General features: G+C 30.9%; 1 protein-coding gene across 1 annotated transcript; it reads right to left on the bottom strand.

The window, feature by feature from the left end:
* Positions 1 to 1,682: 1,682 nt before the first annotated feature.
* On the bottom strand, positions 1,683 to 22,055 carry LOC143070873 (gonadotropin-releasing hormone receptor-like). Its single transcript, XM_076244986.1, has 4 exons — positions 21,348 to 22,055; positions 8,493 to 8,694; positions 3,488 to 3,776; positions 1,683 to 2,163 (listed from the first exon to the last, which is right to left on the bottom strand). Exons 1-4 carry the CDS (start codon positions 21,852 to 21,854, stop codon positions 1,902 to 1,904), a joined length of 1,260 nt encoding a protein of 419 aa, XP_076101101.1. The 5' UTR covers positions 21,855 to 22,055; the 3' UTR covers positions 1,683 to 1,901.
* Positions 22,056 to 22,294: the final 239 nt, after the last annotated feature.

Raw genomic sequence — 22,294 nt, 5'->3', positions numbered from 1 at the left:
AAGCATTCCACCAATAGAGAAAAGTTGTCAAATTGTACTTCTTATTGGAAGAGACCTTATAGAAGCACACCACGTCTTTGAACAACGCATAGGACCATCCCGAACTCCATTTGCCCAAAAGTTGAGATTTGGTTGGATCATAATTGGAAATACATACATTGACAAGCAAACTGTTCCTATTGAAATCAACACAAAAATAACTAACGTTGCAATCACGAAATCAGAACAACGTCTTGCCTCAAGATCGGAAATAGCCGTCAAGGACAAGAATCCAATTGATGTTCAGTTTAACGACAAAAACTTTCATTCGAGTGCCAAGTTCGCAAAATCGCATTAAAGACAATTTCTTGAATGTACAGGACCTAGTACCAAGCCTGGTAAACGCATGAGTTCCTCAAAAGGGACATCACTTGCGTCACCAAAAGCAAAAAAATTCTATAGATAAAGAAAATTTCATTCCGAAATCAACATGACCTGAAGTTCATGGTGAGGAAATCAGTTGCATTCACAAACATATTCCGATAGAAAAACTTATTGCCAATATCAATCTGCATTTGAGAAAGCAACCTCTCCCCCGAGGAGAAAGCAGTATTGCCAAATCTGTCCTGAATTTTAGTAAAAAGGAACCAGTAGTCTTATCTGGACATCATCACAAAGCAACACCCTTTGTTGGACATTACAATGACGAAATCAAACATCGAGGTCGCCACTTCATAGATAAAACAGCAAGATCAGCAGGATGGACAATTAAGACGAAACGCTTAACATCGTCTGATACTCAAAAAGATATGACTTTTCGCCAAACCGGAAGAGGATCAATATTTTACTCTCGTCAAACCCATCGGAGGACCACCTGTAACCATCTTCGCTGTCTAACAACGTTGGAGAAAACAGTTCCTACTATCTCAACAACAGCTATGGAACATTCTACAAGTCACAGCGATCTCATTTGAGAGATCCTTCTTCATAGGACAAGAAAGTGTGCCGAACCCAGTTTTCCGTGTAAAAAATCTATTGTGGAAACTTTATAGTGAAATGTCGTAAGTTGAGACGTGATATTTCTCACACGACCAATAGTGGTTATTTCATCTGTATGTATTTAATTTATTTTGGGATTTATTCATTTATCTAGATCTTATATCCATTTGCGAATAGTTTCTAGAATAGTGATATCAGATAGACATCAGACGGGGAGTATTCTGTTACGCCGTTCCGTTATTTCTATAATCGTTTGATTATATTCGTAATCTATTTATGTGCTCCAGTTTAGGAGGATTATTCACCTTTAACCTTATCAGAACGTTAAAACATTGTATCGTTGCTACCTTTACCTCTCTCGCACGTATCCAAACTGATGATTGCAAGGTCATACCAGTACTGGAGAACATTCTAAGGACAAACATCATCTTGGACACAATTCGTGGTTAACCACAGAGTGAGTTAATTATATAACATTGTATTTAAAACCTTCAAATTGCCTTTCGTATAATTGAACCTTTTCTCCGTGACATACTGGAAATGTAACCGTTCTTGAAAGTACAACATTTTCTCAGATTCAACGGACTGTGTAATCAATTATTTTGGACATTTCATACACTAGAAACATAAATTCAACACATTGTAAAATTGCATTTTATTTATTAAACACATTGTAAAATTGTATTTTATTTGTTTTTCAGCTTTTTACCATTTGTTAGGATGACTCTTTATTAAAGTATTAGCACCTGATAGTCTTTTCTGCTTGAGCCCAATCGTCGGTTATACTTAGTGGTCAGGCCATTACAAGACCTTTGAATCCGAATAAAACTAATTTCAATAATATATAAAAATAACTTTCACTTCGATATTTTTGGCATCGTAGAATCTTTCATGACATATATGTAACATGCTGTACTGGTTTATCACGTGTCACCAGACGATGTCACTTCCTCTGGTATTGGTTTAACTCCCTCCTCACATTTACACATAATAATAATACATGGGACTGTTGATTCTTGTAGCACAACTGGTGTTTGATTACATTTACACATTATAACAGTATTCCGCCTCATGGCTAGTAATGTCATGTTTGTACCATTTGCTGGTTCGTCGTCTGTTTTTGGGTTGCGACGAATAAAAGGCAATTTATCGCATGTACCTGGTGATGTGTTTCTTTTCATAAATCTGTTAATATATGATATACATAATTAATATTATAATGTACATTTTTGCTGTATATAATTTTATTTTCAACTATATATAATCCAATTTTTAAATTAGATAATAGGGTTTTGATTTCCTCTTGAAATCAAAATATTTTAAAATATATATATATATCTATACTGACACAGATATGATCGTTGGAATGCACATCTTTAGTTTATCTTAAGAAGTTTTCAATAAAATCGAAAATCTAAAATGTTATATTGCTTAAGGCTGTTATATATAACAATCAACAGAATTGTATTATCTAGTGTTCATACAAGGTTCGGTATGAAGTCCTCATAAATAAAACATGTCTGTATTCGCCGTGTAAGTAACCCTTACACATTGATTATATCTTGTGGCAAATATTAATTACACAACAGACCATTGACTGTAAGTGTCAATTGTTAACTATTATAATTTAAAATGAGCACATGCGACGCTAGCGTATTAGCTGACACATTATCGTGTTTAAAAGAAATATCATTAAACAAAATGCTCGAACAAAAGCAACTGTAGACATGTCATAAGCATGTTATGCAGGAAACTTTACGCACGTTTCGTTTGTTGATAAGGTTCGATTTTGTCATTTCTGATTTACCCATTCTTTTAGTTTTACATCTAAGTTTGTTTTTTTTATTAAACTCTCCCCAACTAGAAGAAATATCGATTGAAATGTGTTTACCTTAACCAATCGGTCAACACCAAGGTCAACTTTAAAAATGTTATCCTATTTGTCAAATATTATTATTGTTGGTCGTCAACTTATTACATGAGATCAAGATATTGTCCAAAACTGCCCGATTAACTTGACATATAGAGTACCACATATACAGTCTAGCGTGTTTTATATTTTAAGTGCTTTTTATCTAAACATTATAACCTAACGGTTGACTTCGACTTTCTTGGTATTCATATGGTTAGTAAATTTGTAAACATAAGAAGGGGACATTTTCCAATCACGACAACCAAAAAAACCAAACAACCCAAAATTAGTATTGACTTTTCGTTTTCAACTCTTCAACTCTATACTTGTTTGGCTTTTTAACTACTTTGATCTGAGCGTCACTAATAAGTCTTATGTACACGAAACGCGCATCTGGAATATTTATTTACTAGTGAAGTACAAATTAAAAAAAAACACACAAAAAAGCGAAATAACATTCACTGACCTCTTTTAAAAATCAAGGCGGATTTCAATTGGTCCTCTGAAATATTTAGATCGCGCCAAAAACAGCTAGAAGATGTAACCACTACAGTCATATTTATTACTGGGTTTTGAAAAATGTCGTTTTCTACATACCTTGGTTTATGCAACTTGCACATATGAAAAGCTCCATAGATGATAGGGTTCAACACTGCGTTAGACTGACCAATCGTTGTTAAAACTGTAAATAATGTAGCATCATATGTTTCTTCTGAGTCACTGAATGCTTTTCTTGTAAATATGACATAGTAAGGGAACCAGCATATGATAAATGTTCCAACAATAAAAATTGACATTCTCAATGCTTTTCGCTTAGCTTTCCGCATAAACACATTTCTAACATGTCCTCTAGCAATATCTGACGACGAAGAAACATTTTCTGGCTCTGCAAATAAAAACATTTGATATTTTATTTGTTATATATTGTGCAATCTCTTGTCTGATTACATATGTGTATATTTGTATCAACCTTTTTCAGACAAGTATGTTTGATAAATGTTTTCCAATAATAATTTCCTTTTATTTTGATTACAATAATGTTCATATATTCATTTCAGAATGGTATTTATATGTAGTACGTAATTTGCGCAGGCTTAATTTAGCGACATTCAGAATATGTACATGCATTTTATCGATGATAAATTCATAACACCGTTAGAGTGTCGTACGCTGACTGATGATAGTTTGACGTAAGTAGGTTCAACACGTTAATTCAGTTATTTGACATAATCAAATTAATTGAACAGTTGGAATTATCACCCTCAGGAAAAGTTTGCCTTTGTCATATTTTGCACAAATTCCGCTGCAATGCTCTTTGTATTTGATTTGTTATTCACATTGATTCATCACCAGATCGGTTGTAGATGAAAGGCACGTTAGTTGTACCAAATTATAAGTCAGGGCCCGTATGCATAAAGCTACTTAATGTAAGATTTTCCTTAGTAAACACTTAAGATAAGGAAACTCCGCCCTTTTTATCTAAGTGGTATGCATAAAAAATCTTAAACTAAGTATTTCCTAAGTAAAATCTTAGTTGTTTTAGGTCACGCCCACAAAACTTAAGTGGTATGCATAAAACTCCTTCTACTAAGAAAACGCCTTAGATAACACTTAAGTCTAAGGTACCTATAGAGCTACCTTAAATTTTCTAAAATAGTTAAAAATCAGTCGGAAGTTTGCGTTTTTGGTAGAACATTAATATGTTACCTACAGTTTGATTGATTAATATATATATCAGTAATAAAGTACTAATTATTCGTTTATTTATTGCTAAATAATCAGTAACTATGAAAGATCATCGTTATTTTCTTCAAATTACGTAAAATCAACAAATCAAGAGATCACAGTGGGTTTATATATATTATATTTCCCAATCTCGATGCTATGTATACCGAAAAGTACTCAGTTTTTACACACATGTAAATCATGGTACTACAATGTATTTTTCTTTTGTTTACTATGTATGCGCACGGGGTTTTTTTAATTGTTAAAATACACCGCGCGGTATCAATTGTAACCGTTAGTTAAAACCGAAACAAGGAATGAAGAGAGCTTACAAAACCACATTTTAGATACGTGTTGGGGTGCCTTTTTTTTGGGGGGGGGGGGGGCGTCATTTGAATTTTCAATTCAGTTTTATTCTAAAGATGTAGGGCATATCCTAAAAAAAATCACTTACAGGAACAAAATCGAAAAGTTTTAAGACCTACCCAGAGGTGGATTTCTTTCATAAGGGGAGGGTGCCAGGACTTCCATTTTGTTGAGACAATCAGTTAGATTGTTTAGAATCACTGTTACGGCAGTCAGAAGTCCCCCATGGAATTCGTCGGTTATTGTAGGACTTTTGAAAAATACTTTATTTTATATATGGATTTCTGAAAAAAATTCTACCCTCCCCCTTTCTTTGTTGTTAAAGGGAAGTGATAAAAATTAAAATGTTAATTTCACATCAAAATAGATTTTTTTAAACCATAAGCAAATATAAGCAAGGGCTCTGGAAAGGGAGATGGCAAAGCATAATAAGCTGAACGATAAGTGAACATTGTATTGAAAAAATTGTTTTGTAAAATTAATTGTTAGCACATGCTTACAATGCTACACTCAGTCTTGTGCTATGCCAGTGAACACCTGATCATGTTTTGTTAGAGTTTAAAACATATCGTTGTCCCCAGAAAATATCACAACCATGAAAGATAACTAAAGATTAAGTAGAGGAAAGTTTTGGATTACCGAAATATTTTTCTTCCAATGCTCATCCGTCAAAACATCAACCATAAAAAGCGTTGTCTTGTATGCGCCAATTCATCATTAAACTATGTTACGTTCTATTGAATTGTTTTACATACCTATATCAATTTAACCCCAGCTCTTTAAAATAAAAGCATGCATTGATCAAGAAATTTAAATAATCAAAACAAACTTTTACATGGATAAGTACATGTGATGAGCTAATATCATACGGTAACTAGAGAAAGGTTCCGATTTAAGTATTCCTTAGTTAAGTGAAGACTTAAGTAAGTTTATGCATATCATTTAAGAATTCGATTTAACTAAGGAAATTCTTAGTGAAATCTAAGTTTAAGGAATACTTAAGTTAAGATGTTTTATGCATACGGCCCCAGGTTGCTAGATGTATGCTGATGTTTTCACATGTTCTTTCAAAACAAGTACTATCGTTATTGAAAGGTAAAGCTTTCTTAAATGGAAGATATCATGTCCAAACAATTGTCATTACTCTTTTTAGAGTACATTTGATTTGATTTATTTGTCGTATAATAAACTAAACAAAGTAGATACTATTACAAAGGAAAACTTCTTTACTGGCTTTTTTCCAGTACAAAATTTGCAGATACACAGCTGTATTGAAATATTAGGTTATATTTTCAGAGACTTGATTCTTTACCAAGTGTAAACTTCCAAATACAACGTGTAAGGTTACTTTTTACGATGCAACAAAACAAAAATTATGGTTAATACGGGACTTGTGAATCGTTCATAGATGAATGATGACATGATTGATAGTCTTAAACTGTTTTTAACCTCCGTTATTTGTTCAATGTTTAAGATTTTAAATATGTGTCTTCACAAAATAAGTCGGAAATTTGACTGTTTTATGTGTAAAATTGAAGGCTAGAATATCGAGTAGTTGAAGAGTAATGCATTTGCATTAAATGTAATGAATATTCGGTGTATCTTCGAATTAGATTCACACAGATCTGTTGATACCTCACTTAAAAGGACTAAAAAAAACTTCTATTCAAATGACGTATAAATTCAAAATAAAACAGCAACAAAACTGTTGGAATTAGTTTTGATAAATTTATAGAGGTTTTAACGAAAATGGGTAATAATATTTTGGAGTTTTATATTAAATAAGAATGCTATTTTTTTGTATTTTACGAATACGCAAATATGCACAGAATCATGCATACACATTTTATAGGATTTTTTTTCAAGTTCACCCACGTTTTAAAATTTGGTTTATGTTATTTTTATTCAGATTTGTACAAAGTCTTGTTGTTATCTTTATTTTTTTCCTTTTTTATACCTTTTTTGGTAAAGTGTTCTCTGGTTTTATTAAACTTGTTAATATTTTTTTCACCTCTCATATAAATGTCATTTTTTAACGGAAATAGTCCAGTCAATCTAGCAGTAATTGGACCCTAACCTTTAAGTAATGGCAACAGAAGACTTTTAAGTTTTTATCTTTATAATTATACCAATAATATACACAGAAAAACGTCCAACAAAATATATAACTTGAGAAAGACTAAAAAATAACGATTTGAAAATACCTATGGAGATTTGCATTGAAATGGAAGATAACTCTGCAAAAAAGGCAGAAATGTCAATAAAAATGATACAAACTTATAATTTTATCGCTTCTATTCAGCAGAATGTATTGATTCTTGATATTTTAGCCTTCTTTACAGACAACTCTAAATTTGTTTTCATATCTTTTAACAAGCTTCACCCTAGATTTTGTAATTCATTAGTTTACCATTTATTTAATTTTTCAACATGTCAAAGTAAAGAATCTCAAATTTGATAAAAATAATTAAGCATATTTTCTCATTTTTGTGGTTTACAGTTTCTTTAAACAAGGTAAATGCTGAACAAAATATAAGTAACTAATATTAACAATACCAAATTTTCACATTATTTTTTCAAAATGGTTACAAAACCACAGATTTGCAATTTCTTTAATTAAAAAAATGTGCAAAAAAAAACTACCGTTAACACTTCGGTTTTGTACATTTCATGAGCAGAAGATGATATAATATAGTCAAATACGAACTTATAACCCAGTCAAAGTATCATGCTTAACATGAATTTTAAGAAAATCAACCAAAAACTGACAAAAAGAGACTCATTATTGCAGATTTATCTTCTCTTTCCAATGTTAATTTCCATAGGAAATAAAATTTGCTGATTTTCAGTTTTCCTCAAGTTAGATTTTTTGGGACTTTATTCTGTGTATATTTGGGTTTTCTGTTGCAATAAGATGGAGGTTAAACCGTGATACAATGTAATAGTTCAGAGTAAACATAAAAATAGGTGTCAATTACTTTCGTAAAAACTTGTGAGACGTCGGATTTTATTAATTCGATTGTTTGTGTTTCATTTGAAAAACGAATATTTAAATCATAAATATCATTTCAAACACGTTAAAAAATGCAATAACACGTTTTGAGACGATTAAGACTAACTTAACTAGGCTTGCAAAAAACTTGACTTTTCGGTTTTGAATAACAACACAATGTAGCGAGCATTATTTTGTATAGTTTGACTGGGGTACAGTTAATTGCATTCCAAACAGGCAAAATTAACATATATAGAAAGTTCATTTGAATATCCGAGATTCATGTATAATGTATAGGCAGCTATGCCAGTTAGGATAAGGGAAAGGGGCATTTATCATTCCAATTGCACTAATTGTGAGAATTAAAAAAAATATTAAAATAACTTAATGACAGATTAATGCCATTGTGGGTAAACAAAATCAACTACATTTTAACAGTAGGTTGATTGACTACACAATAAACGTTAATTTACAATTAAAATCAGTTTTATCGTGAAATCATTTAGTCACTATACTTACCTCTAAAATCTTTAGATGATTTAGATATTGTATAAAATATTAGACCATACGACACAACCATTATTCCTAAAGGTATTATAAACTGGATTATCAGTGAAAACAAGTTGTACATTTTCTGATATTGCTTCATCGGGTAGTTTTTGTCTATACATTGATAAAAATCTTCCTTAAATGGCCCTCTTAGTACACTAAAAATGAAAACCTGAAATATAATTGGTTTGTCATTAAAAAGTTCTATACAATAGTATGTTACACATTTTTCTTATATTCAACTATATATGCATTACCTAGCTATATACACATGTTTAAAAATCTTTAAAAAACAGTTTTTTCTCTCTAAAGATTTTATTTAGTCAGATACTAAACGCTGTTTGTAAAAGGGTTTTGAAAAATAACAAGGTTCTTACATGAACGTTTTAAAAAGATACATTTGATATGTTTTCTGACAAATTTTCCCGTTATGTCAACAAATCTGAATTAATTTATAGCCCTGTAAAAGTTTCCATTCATGAAGGTGTTTTCATTGTATTACCTAAAGGTTGTAATCATTCAAATGTTTTTGCTTATATGAAATATTAAGTCCTTGCTTATAATCTTAACGTTGTTCTTTTCCAAATGAATGTGTACATATGGAGATGATATTTATTTGTCATATATCTTTTGACTGGATTTATAGTGTTTAATTGTAAAACTGTATTTTGTATTTATCAATCCGAAGTTATTGTTGTTTACTCCCTTTAATCATCTTGCACTCATGATTCAAAAACTAATGTATAGTGCACGATTTGTAAATGAATCAATTCTTCAATCTGAAGGTTATATTTGTAAAAGAAATGGTCGTCATGACATTTGCCCCCGGTAACCCAGAATGAATTTATTGTATTCAGCTTTAAGTGCCGACTGCCATTGAATGGATTGACGATTTATTTTTGATTAGTATTAGTTGATATTATCGTGACCATTGAATAATAGTAGATTAAAGTATTATGCTATTTTAAGTATGATTAGAATGTTAAAGGCATATACAAAGCAATTCATATTATATGCATTCAAGAACTTCACCTTTAGTTACTAAAATAAAAGTTTCTGGACAAGAAAAACAATTTAAACCTGATATACTAATAATAAATAGAGAACAAACACGTGTATCCCTAGTTTTCATCAGCTACAAGTCTGAATTTTTTTTTTTCTTATTTTCAGCAGTTTGGCGTCAAGTACCTAGACCTAACTTCTATGTAATCTGTTGACAGAATACCTCGAAGGACATTGGAACTAACTTTTGGTCAACATTTCCTGAATAACTGTACCCATACATTTATACTCCAAAGAGTCCTTGTTGTTTGGAAATATGTTTAATGAAATTCCTTGGTTTGGAAATATGTTTAACGAATTTTATTGGTTTAACTAATGCATAGCTGTAACCTATAATATAGTTCGATATTCTAAGTTCTATATTTCTTATAATTATCTTCCATACAGGCTTCTTCGCAAAATACAAAATATAATGTCTGTTATTCAATATATATTGTTTAGAACAAACGCTTTTACGACCGAAACGAATGCTAAAATTATTCAATTTCTGCACAGCTAATCTAAAAAAACTTTTGTAGGCCCATGATATTGAACATATAATTTCTTTGAATCTGTGTATCATATTTGGTTTTTGTTTTAAAGTGATTGAGATCATTGCACAATGTTGATATCTGTACCAATATTTTTTAAAAGTTTACCTATTGTGTTTGTTTGAATTGTTCACACATCGTTGTCAATAATGGAGTAGTAAATGTTTGCACCTGTCCTAAGTCAGGAATCTGATGTACAGTAGTTTGTTTATGTAATTTTTACGTGTTTCTCGTTTCTCGTTTTTTTATATAGATTAGACAGTTGGTTTTCCCGTTTGAATGGTTTTACACTAGTAATTTTGGGGCCCTTTGTAGCTTTGTGTTCGGTGTGAGCCAAGGTTCCGTGTTGAAGACCGTGCATTGACCTATAATGGTTTACTTTTATAAATTGTTATTTGGATGGAGAGTTGTCTCATTGGCACTCACACCACATCTTCCTATATCTATATAGTATGCGATATTATACAAGTGAGAGAGATAACTAACTATAACACCAGGTTTAATCTATCATTTGCTACATACTTTTGATTTAACTATTTTAATAAAGACTTTCCGTTCCAAATTTGTCTCGTCGTTCGGTATTTTTTGTTTTTCTTTATAGAAATACAAGTCATCTTACATATCTCTAAATGCAAGGTGCGTTTTTTTTCTTTAAAAATCATATTGATTTTCAAAAATCACTAGCATGTACCAAGTAAAAGTCAAAGTGAAGTTAAAAAGAAGGTTTCCTTTGGTTGTGTAGTCATGCCTTTGAATTTGCTAGGTCTTATTGGCTTCCTGATTTTGTAGATTTACCTTTGTGGACGTTATTTCTTTTTATTATACTTCACGTTAAAATTTCATAATTTGATTGGCTAATACGAGGGTGTTAAATTACTCTATCACATGACTGAGCGGGTGACAATTTTTTTTTAATGTCACCCTCTCGTCCAGAACAATAACAAAAACGATAATTTAAAGGACAATGAATTGAATTTACATCAAGGTATTAAGACTATGCTAAATTTCTACGTTTTGGCTCAGATTTTATCATTTAACTGTCAAATTAAAAGAAATAAAATGGCTTGCTTCAATTTTGTTGATTTTTCTAATACCCATAACGTTTCTATTACCCATAACGTTGTTATGTACGTGACGCCGCGGTTATCAATGTTTTCTCGGGGTTACAATCTGCTCTATCACCCTCTCAGCTATGTGTAATTTATATATTAATACTTTCTTATTTTGAATGTTTCTGGTGTATTTTTTTTCTTATAATTTTACTGTGCATTCGTATATAAATCGGATATTTTCTTCTTGTCAAACTCTATTGTGTAATGTGTCCTTTTATGTTGTAAAAGTACACTACTGTATCAGGTTAGGATGAAGATTGGTGCCTGTCAAAATGTTTTAATTCTCCCCTTAGTAAAGAACCGTTTGTTCACTGGTTGTTGTTTGTTTGTTTGCCTCATAGATATTTCCTGTTTCTCGTTTTCATATAGATTAGACCGTTGGTTGTATTGTTTGAATTGATTTACTTTTTTTTTTTTTTTGGGGGGGGGGGCCTTTTAAAGCTTGTTGTTCTGTTTGAGCCAATGCTGCGTGTTGAAGGCCGTACTTTGACCAATAATTGTCAACTTATTATACATTGTGCCTTGGATAGAAAGTTGTTTCATTGGCACTCATATCACATCTTCTTATTTAAATCTATGAACAAAGAGGTACAAGCAATAATACTGGGTATCCTAAAACATCGTTATTGTTAAAATCAGTCTGCTTGTTAAGTTTCTTATATCTCTTCAAGAACGTATGACGTGTACATAGACTTTATTGACGTGTGATATAAATTTCTAAGATATAAGCTAAATGGTTTTCTTAACGTCATAGTATACGCCCGTGACAAATATAAAGAGCTGTTACTTATCATATATTAAAATCAATTTTACAAGTATGGTTTGTTTCCATTGTGATATGTGCGTATACTTTGAATACCTTATGTCGAACTTATAGCGTTGAAAGTAAAATCTACGTGGACTTATGTTTGTATTCTTATTATCTCCGTCAGTACTAGTTCACTGAATAACCAGTAAAATAACAAAGCATTCGGATATAAAAACTCCTTCAGTCCTTCTTAAAACATGTAACGGTTTGTATTTATCTTCCCGATACATAAAAAGGAATTACGCAGTAAATGAGTTGAAATAAACGAAGAAGCATTCTTATATATCGTCTTCTTTTTTTTCAATTTTATTATGAATCATTATTAATTATCTTTATTGTTTGATTGTAAATACAATCAAAAGACAAGCATTTCTAAACACACATTTTCTATACAAACAGTATTTGACCTTCCATTTCACAGGAAATATATACTTATGATTCATATTTTGTATTTTCAATGTTGAATGTTGCTTTTTTAAATGAGTTTAAAAGCGGTTTTACCGTAATGATCATAATTATACAAAAAAAAATATGTGTAACTGACAGATATGTCAAGACCAGTTATGCATTAGTTAATACAACACATATTTAAGTATAGATATAACGGAAATAATGTTACGGTTGCAAAATTTTTATCGGATGAAGTAATGATGTAAAGGAAAAATACAATAATTTTGTTTTTTATCACGGCTGACATAATCAGACATGTTGTACCTTATAAGACATTACAAAAAGATCATTTCACGGGTTTTGAAAATTATTACGGATAATTGAAATTGACACTTCATGATATTTACGGTTGAAATTAGTAATGGGAGTTAGTTGACCGATAAGATGTTTCGCTGTTTCAACTTTCGAGAATCGTAGTTGTCCTTGTCATAAATCTTTAGATACCAGTATAGTCATTTAATTTAGAATTTCACTACGTTTTCAGGTTGCCGATTACAATGTTTTGACGAAGTGTGAATTTGAATGGCGAGTGATTCATTCATAGAAGGAGAGGTGTATGAAACACATAACTGTTGCATACACAAGTTCCGTGGAAAGATCTTGCTTCTTTTGTGGCCTTTCAACACTAGAAAACTGTTTTTGAAAATGATATTACATACACATTATACCACAGTCAATAATTTGGTTCTATACATAGTTTCAAGTGCGGTTAAAATTACTACACAATTTCCCTGGTGTTTCATTTTACTCAATCTATAGCTTTCTGTGACGTGTTTCGGAAACAGTTATTTGTCTCTATATATTCATCGTTATGGCTCTGTGTTATATATTGACCTTTTCTATGTCAAGATTTAATATGTGTCTTGTAGATATTGTTATAGTTTTGCTATCATTTATTTAATTTATTCATAAAAGGGAGATGACAGATTTATAAGATAAAAAAAATTCAAAATTGATTGCCATATGGCGATATGTATGCAGAAATGACAATTTTGTAAATAAATCTTTATTTCAACGATTTTTAGAGTTAAATTTAGCATTTTCATTTCAAATCAGTTGCGAGAAAAACATGATCTCATTAAATTTTCAATGAAATTTTCTGCAAAAATATATAGCAAAACATATAATATAGAATACTAGAAGTTTAAAGAATATGTAATTATTATGTGATTATGTATTTTTCTGCATCGATACATTGTTAGTAAGTACTATGTCGAAGAGAGAGAGAGAGAGAGAGAGAGAGAGAGAGAGAGAGAGAGAGAGAGAGAGAGAGAGAGAGATTACCTTCTTTGTTCAAATTGAGCAGAACATTTACGTGAAAAGTTCAGACTTGGCTGGTAATGTTATTAAAGAAATCATTACTGTTCAATGTGATTAACGAGAGGTTGTTTTCAATTGATCTACAACCACTTAAAACCATACACAACACTAATTAGTCTGACTTTGGCAATTGTCTTTTTATTTCAAGATGATGAAACCTGATTGTGAAAAGAAAATAATGTCAAGACTAAACTAAAGGCTCCATGGAAACTATATCGCGCACGGAGCATTATTGAATAGAAGTGAAACAATGCCTTGCGACTTTCTAGATTAATTTCAACAAAACGCGACAAATTAATTAATATCCTCCTTAAAAGGTAATAATTTATAGAAGATTTAGCTTATCCTATTCTTTATTTATTGTTTTGACAATGTCTCTCTTTTTTGATACCAAGTCAGGAATATGACAATTGTTATCCATTCGTTTAATGTGTTTGAGCGTTTGGTTTGGCCATTTGATTACGGACTTTCTAATTTTAATTTTCCTCAGAATTCGATATTTGTGTACTTAAACTTTTTAAAAGTTTCTGCGTTAAGAAGAAATAAGACTAATTCGTTTTTACAAGGCTATCTTTCATAAAGTGTCAGCTATTTCGGCAATTTTGACCCATTTGTAGATCATTTTCTGAAGCGCGTTTGTTATTAACAATTTCTTTCTATCACAGTTACCAATTAACAAATGAGTAAAAGCAATTGTTTAGAACAATATTCATGTTTGACGTATTTGTTTTGATCGTCCGGCTGGCCAGAACTGCTTTTAACTTTAGTTTCCGACGAAGAAACACATATGGGGAAATTACTTTTTAAAAATTTTCAGAATAGTTTTGACAATTTTATTTGTTAGTAAATATCGTCCTGTTGATGATTGTTACTTTATGCAGTTTATTTCCATCTACTCTTGTTTTTTTGGGGCCTTGGTAGCCAAGTGGTCTAGGTAGTTACTATAGTAATCACTAGCCGGTCAAAACTGAGGTTGTGAGGTCAAACTCCGATCGTGCTGGTGCACTCGACTCCAATCTTAATTGACTAGGATTGTCAGTTTTCTTATCAAAGGTTGGTGGTTTTCTTCGGGTACTCCAGCTACCTCCACCAAAAACAACTGACCACCACGAAATAGCCTAAATACGGTGTTTAAAAGTGGCGTTAAAACACAAAAAATAATAAAATCTTGTTTTCTGAACAGTAAACAAATATTAACAGTAGGTATTGTCGTTTGATTGTCATAACTCCTATTTGAACCCGATTGACTGTATCAACTACATTTATTTGTTTATGGATCTAGAATTAATGAATATTTAAGCTTCGACATTTTATCTCAACTTAGATTTATCATAAAAAAATACATCCTTAAGCATTGTCTTTCAATGAAAATAATCTATTGTAAGACATTGAGTGACTAATTGTGCCATAATAACTTTTGTATGGCACTTCTCCTGCAGTTTTAGGACAAGTGAGATAAAAAGTAGCCGTTAAAAACAAAAGTCAAATTCATACACAAGTATTATTACTCTTGGATTATTATTGATAATAGAGTATAGCATCAGTTAAACGAAATCTTCTTATGGTTAATATTCATTCTTTTAAAACTCTCAAAACCTTAGAAAATGATATCACAGTAAACCACAATATCAGTTTATCTGTAAGTTGTCCAAGCTGTCTGTTTTTGTACCTATTAAATAAATTGATAGTCAATGTCGCAATAAAACCATACAGCCTGATTGATTTTTATAGTGATTCAAAATTTATATTTGTTTATTATATTCTTTTAATTTTTAGGAGCATATGATCCAGTGTATGTCGTTCGTATTTTGTTTGGTAAATTATTTAGGAATGTTGTGTCAACCATACTTTTCCTTTATTTTGCTTTCCAATTTTTATATTCGAGCGTCAAAAATGAATCTGTCGTTGACAGTAAACACTTTTGGCATCAATGATTATTAAAAAAAATGGGAATGTGCAAAAGAGACAACAATCCTACAAAAGAGCAAAGTTGAGTTTATTTACTTTTTTATTTATTACATAGTAATTGTGGATGGTTGAGTAATTGGCACATCTCTTTATTAGTATCTTAAACTTTTTTTACCAATTATTTTCGAGCAGAAGTAATTTGGGAAGATGAGTCGAAGATGCATAACAGTAAAATTGCACTTTTGATCAGCAGTTTGAAACGATATCGTTTTCGTGTATCGAAACTAATTAAAACATTTCGTGCTCTTTGGTATTAATAGTTTACATTTGAAGTTTTACGTTGTTAATGGTTTCGTTTTGAAATGTCATTTAAGGAGATTACGTCCAGAGTACTTCTAAAATTATTATAGTTCTCCATTTATATGTCTGAAGAAAAAGTTTATGGTTTCTGTTTGGATGTTGTTATATTCTGTGAAAACAACAGAAATTTATCATAGCACCTGGTATTACAATGAAATGGAATTAATATATATTTATGTAACCTTTAAAGCCTATTGTACTTTCTTAATGTGGGTTTAGTTATGACGTTTGTACTGTTAGAAAGTGTTATTGTGTTAATTGCAAAATAACAGCAAACAATAGCAACAAAACTATTTATGTTTGTAAAATGATGATATTGAACTTATGCATTTACTTATAAAGTTATACTCGTAGCGTATTATTAACATCCCGTTCGCAGATGAAACGATCCCAAAAAACAATATTTGTCTGTCTAGTCATTTTCCCGTCTCTTTTTCTGTCAGTCCTCCTGTCTGCCAACAATGTTGGTGAACGCATAAACTCAAAAAGAACATATTTGCAAAATTCGACCTTTTCCATATTAACGAGACATATCAACTAATATTAGCAACAGAAACCATAAACTCAAGAACAAAACATATTATTATGGTCTCGCATCGCGGATATTTCTCTGTTTAAATAATATCAGAAGATTTCTGAAATCGCTGTCGTAAAACAAATCATAGTCAGCTATTTTGATTTTTGAAATCTTTTGAACAAATGCTTTGTAAAATGCACATTTGCCTCGGCTTTTCGAATAATAGCGGCGATTGGATACCCTCGTGTCATCATTAATTTTCAAATATTAAACATCGATCATTAGTTAAAATTGCGAATACAGTTGTACACGCAATGTTCTTTTGAATATCATGAACATGGAAAAACCTTTATCAATATTTGATCCTCATTAGTACACACGCAATTTCTCGAATTATCTTGTGTGTATGTCAGTTAATTGCAACTCATTTTTTAAAATATATCGAACAAAGGTAATTTAAAACGCATCACTAAATGTAATAATACTGAAACAACGAAAACTGATAACTTAACAAAAATGGTAAACTTTAAGATAAACAATCGCACGTCAACCTGAAGAAAACATGCTATATTTATTCGTGGTGAACATTTGGTTAATAGATTTCAAAAATTATATTGAAAAAAAAAACGTGAACAGAGGTGCTCAGGAAAAATGTTTTGAAAGAACATTTTTAGAATTAATGACTGGATATAAATGGCTGTATGTGTAATTGTTTTCAGATTTTCTATATTAATATATAATGGTCTACTTTTAAAAATTGTGCCTTGGATGGAGAGTTGTCTCATTGACACTTATACCAAATCTTCTCGTATCTAGTGACCTTATAAATGTACGCAATGAAACTGAATCTTACAATTTTGGACATTCATTATTTTTTAAATACTGTAGTTTAATGTATGAAACTAATGTGTTTTTTTATATAATTGTGGTATCAAATCAGAGTTTTAATCTGACTAGCTACGGAAAAAACCAAACTATCAATAGACTCTTAATCATAGGAAGAATTTTTGCAATTTAAGAATCTTCAGTTATCCCCATATATACTTTAGGCAGTCACAAGATATAAAACTTATCAAAGTTTGAAAAAAAAAATCTATTTTGTTTAGCAATACTTAAGTTATACAGTACGTAGGATACTTTAACGACCATGATTTTACATGAAAATGGTGCTCTTTTAACATGCAATACTATTCAAATTTTAACTTAGACTTGAATGATAAAAGTGTGCGCCTAAACACACCAAATTGGCTTCATTGACACTGTGGAAGCAACAAAAATGCTTTGGAAATAATCTTTTGACTTTTACTTTTAATGTTCACTATGTAGCAACTTTTAAACAATGCAATCATTATGTTCATATTTTCATTACATCACACGCCGTGATTTTATCATGCATGTCGTTCATTAGGGCGGTCTTTACTGTTTAGGGAAAAAATTTAAATCAAAGAGTTCATTATTGTAATATCTCAACAATTAGTTGGTGTTTTTTTTAATTCGAGTCGTTGATAAAGAAAATCTCAAGCGATACATGATTTTTGAATTAACCCAGTGTCACAAGTAAAACATGTGATACTTAAAATAAATATTTTAAGTTAATCTGCAGACAGTCAAAAGAATAACATAAGGAAACACCGCCAAATTTTCTTAAATTGTATTTGTCATAAACAGACCTAAAATAAGTGAGAATAAACGAGGACGCGTGTGTACGTCAAAGAGACAGTAGCCGCTGGACATTAATCACCAAACAACTACAACAAAGGGAGCCATAATTTATAGTAATACACAGATGTCTATATATTATGTGACGCTAGCAGGAACTATCTTAAAATATATGCTTTCAATATCAATTCCTCATTATAAAAATCGAGAAAAAAGAAGTCATTGTCAAAATACGCACCCGGTGCAGAACAATTTGTACCGTTTATGGTGATAAAAAATGCTTTATAGTTATATAATATCTGGATGATATAAAATAAGATTTCAAGTCGACATTTAATTCAAAATGTGATTGACAGGATCCATTTTAACGCATTTATAAGGATACATAATAGCTGAAGTATTACCAGTTGAGAAATTAAGTGAAACCATGATATGAACAAATTAATAAAACAAGAGAAATCTTTATGGCATTCCCTGATTTATTACATTCATCATTACAGCTTCAAAAGATGTGCACATGTTGAAATATTATAAAACGAGGGATGATAAAACTTCACAAAATCCATCATAGATGCCAAAATAAATTGAAGTAACGCAAAAGTCCCTTTCATCACCTTCATTAAATCAAAAATGTCGTGGAAGGGCTTGAAATCAAATGTGACATCATTTCTTAGTAAACATCATGTCGCTTACTGTTTCTTTAGAAAGTTTTTTTTAGAAACTGTCTTGTTTTCATTTAAAAACATAACAAAACAAACAAATAACATTGAAGTAAACTATTTCAATGTAATTAAGAATTTCCAATTGTATAAAAATTAAAATCTCAATGCTTGACTTACACTTAAATTTTAGTATTTGAATGTAAAGAGTGTTATATGTTTTGTCTTTTGATGGTTTATTTTTTGCAGAGAAGAGGCTACATGTAAGTCACTTTAAAGATATTTAAATTGTGTGAGGTTTCTTTTTACTTGACATGAACACTATGTCAGGTGACTATAGTAACGGTAATGGTTAATGTTTACTATGTTTGTGTGGTTTCTTGAATGATTTTGATGTGTCTGCATGGTATAACTGACTATTTTAATGAACAAAAAATAAGTTAAAATATCTGCGAGAATCGCATAAATCATAATGCAGCGAGACATTTAATAACAATATATTAAGTTTCGATGGATGCATTTCTCACATAGAAATCGAAACTCAATTAAATATCAGGATAGGTTATAGCTAAAATAAAATAAACTTATTACTAGTATAAACATATAAATTACCCTAACGTTGTACAAACTTCTGGCAATGACGCATTAGATAACATATAATGTCATTAAAGGGCAATCACTGTCAAATTAACACCTACTTTTATTTCATTAATGTTTACATTTAGGAGTGCACTGGAGACACAACAACAAATTTGTGTGTATCCCATCTAAACAAATATGTTGAAATGTTCAATATCCTGAAACTCGTTACATGGTAGATTCTTGTTTAATCGGACAAGTAACAAATGCTTCAAATAAGAGTTGATGAGGTTGAATAGTGTTCTTTGTATGAATGGTTATCATCGGGAGTTAAAATTATGCAAGGACGTAGTTTACCTAGGTTAAGATATCGTATTTTCAAAGTTTACTTGCCATGAGAAGCACTACGAAAGTTGCTAGTGGCATAAAATCTGCTTGCTTGGCGGAATAGCAAGGTTTGGGAGGGATTTCCCTTTCAAGATATACTGTAGTTATTATGTTGTGTTTTTGAAACTCTTGTTTTCCTTTTTGTTTTTTTTTTTTTCATTTATACCATGATGATTTCTGTTGGATTGTTTTTTTCGAATTCATTATGTTTGGTGGTCTTCTTTAACTTATGCCCATCTTGATGTGCAAATCAATAATAAATAACAGAGAAAATACATTCATATAGGAACGGTCCTGATAAAGTTTACACGAAAAGCGTACCCTATTTTTTAGGCATCAATCGCTATGCAGATATAGTATTTGAACTTAGGCAATGACGCAAATACGGTAAATACAAATTTCAGTAAATGTCCATCACTATAAGGTCAACACATTTGATCATGAATAAGTTTGATAATTCAAGTGTCTTTCAAAATATTGTTAATAATAAATACCAATACCAAATGATTTCTGCTCCAACTTAACAAAACTATGTGTTTCATTTCACAGTTCCAAATTTATTGGATTTCATAATTGCTTATGCTCCTGTACGAAGTTAGTTCTATCATTGATCATTTGGTTTAAAAAAGAGGGACGAAAGATACCAGAGGGACAGTCAAACTTATAAGTAGCTCTTAATGTGGCTTACGCACGATGCTTTTCAACATTTCAATCGTCTAAAAGACTGTTATTTCGTACGAATAAATGAAATACACCCAATCCAAAACTTTAAGAAACTTACTGTTCCATTTCAAATTAACTGTTTTAAGGTAGATTGTGGGGTCCAAATTAATCCTTAATTACCAATAGCGGCAATATCAGTCTTTTTTACTGAAAATTAGCAAACTACTTTCACTCAAACATGGCAAATACCCAATTTCTTTAATTTTATCTTGTTGGATCGTTCTTGTAAGTATAATGCACATTTTTCCAGCTGATAAACGATTGAAACTATGCCACGTCTTTATGTCAGCGAAGATAACTCAGATAATATAATTTTATGACAGAGTGTCTAGTAAAAAAACCTACGTCCGTTCTATGAACGCACATACTAGCTGCTGATCTCTAGTTTTTCATTATATAGTTTACTTTATTCTATTCTCATTACGTGCTTTTGCCATATATCAACCGTATACAGTAAGACTATTTTAAACAACCTGCAGCTCGAAAACAAAACAAGTGGATATATACTGTTCAATATATATTATTTGGCAAAGCATGAGCACGTTATAACTACAAATCCCTAATTACTTTGAATCAAAATAGTATAATGAAAATAGAATATATCTGTGTGTGTGCGTAATCAACAGGAATAAGCTTGTTATATGTGTTAACAATATAAATTCCTTTTACCACGACTGTTTTGTTTTACAGAAAAATAAATACTCTTAGTTATACTCAATTTAAATAATACTTGTGAAGAAAAGTAACTTACTTGAGGTAAACTAAATAAGGCACTGAGTATCCAAGATATAACAATCATGATTTTAACTCGTCTTGGAGCTTTGTGACGACTTATAGGGTCCATAATCACGCAACATCGGTCCAAACTGATCACAACAGTAATATAGGTCGACGCAAGTAAACCTGTAGCAGTACCAAATTTAACAAGTTTACACATGACGTTTCCGGCATACCACTGGACTGTTGAAGCCCATGCGGCATCAGCTCCCATTATAAAAAATGTAATTAACAAATCAGCTACTGCCAAATTAACAATTAATATATTTATCGTTGATCTTCTCTTCCGTATTCTGTACATTTGAATAAGTGTTGCTGTGTTTCCTATCAAAGCCATTAGAAACATTAGACTAAACACAATAGTTCTGGTCATAAGAGCTTCATTGAATGTTGGTGGTATTCCACTTTGAAGTGTCCATCTCGTACGAGTATCGTTTTCATCAATTAAAAACGTCAAATTATATGTAAAATTCTTATCCATAGCACCGAATGATATTCTTCAATAGGTATAATAATTGACTAACATTCCAAGAGAAACGAGTTTTCTTATTATTCGATTTAAAACTTTAAGCTTTAAATGTGATGCAGGCTAATTTTACTTTTAGAAATAATTATTACCAATTAAGTTTTACCAATATACTTCAGATAATAATGGAAATCGATTAAATGAAATATAATGTACGTTAAACCATATTTATATTCTTATACTATGACATGCATTGATTCGCTACTTATTTTTATTTCCCGTATAAGGCTTATATATAGCGTTATTGGTCAAATCATGTAGCAGCTGCTTGATTGACATAACCGTGAAAACGATATGTTATGCCAGTTAATTGAAGATATATGACAAAATCTCATCAGATAAATATCTTATATCACGTGTTTCCAATACTGTTTCTAGACGATTAGTAGAGATGT

The sequence above is a fragment of the Mytilus galloprovincialis genome, chromosome 4 (assembly GCF_965363235.1).
Source record: "Mytilus galloprovincialis chromosome 4, xbMytGall1.hap1.1, whole genome shotgun sequence".
Classification (NCBI taxonomy): Eukaryota; Metazoa; Mollusca; class Bivalvia; order Mytilida; family Mytilidae; genus Mytilus; species Mytilus galloprovincialis.
The sequence above is the reverse complement of the archived record's forward strand: the minus strand, read 5'-3'. Positions and strand labels throughout refer to the sequence as shown.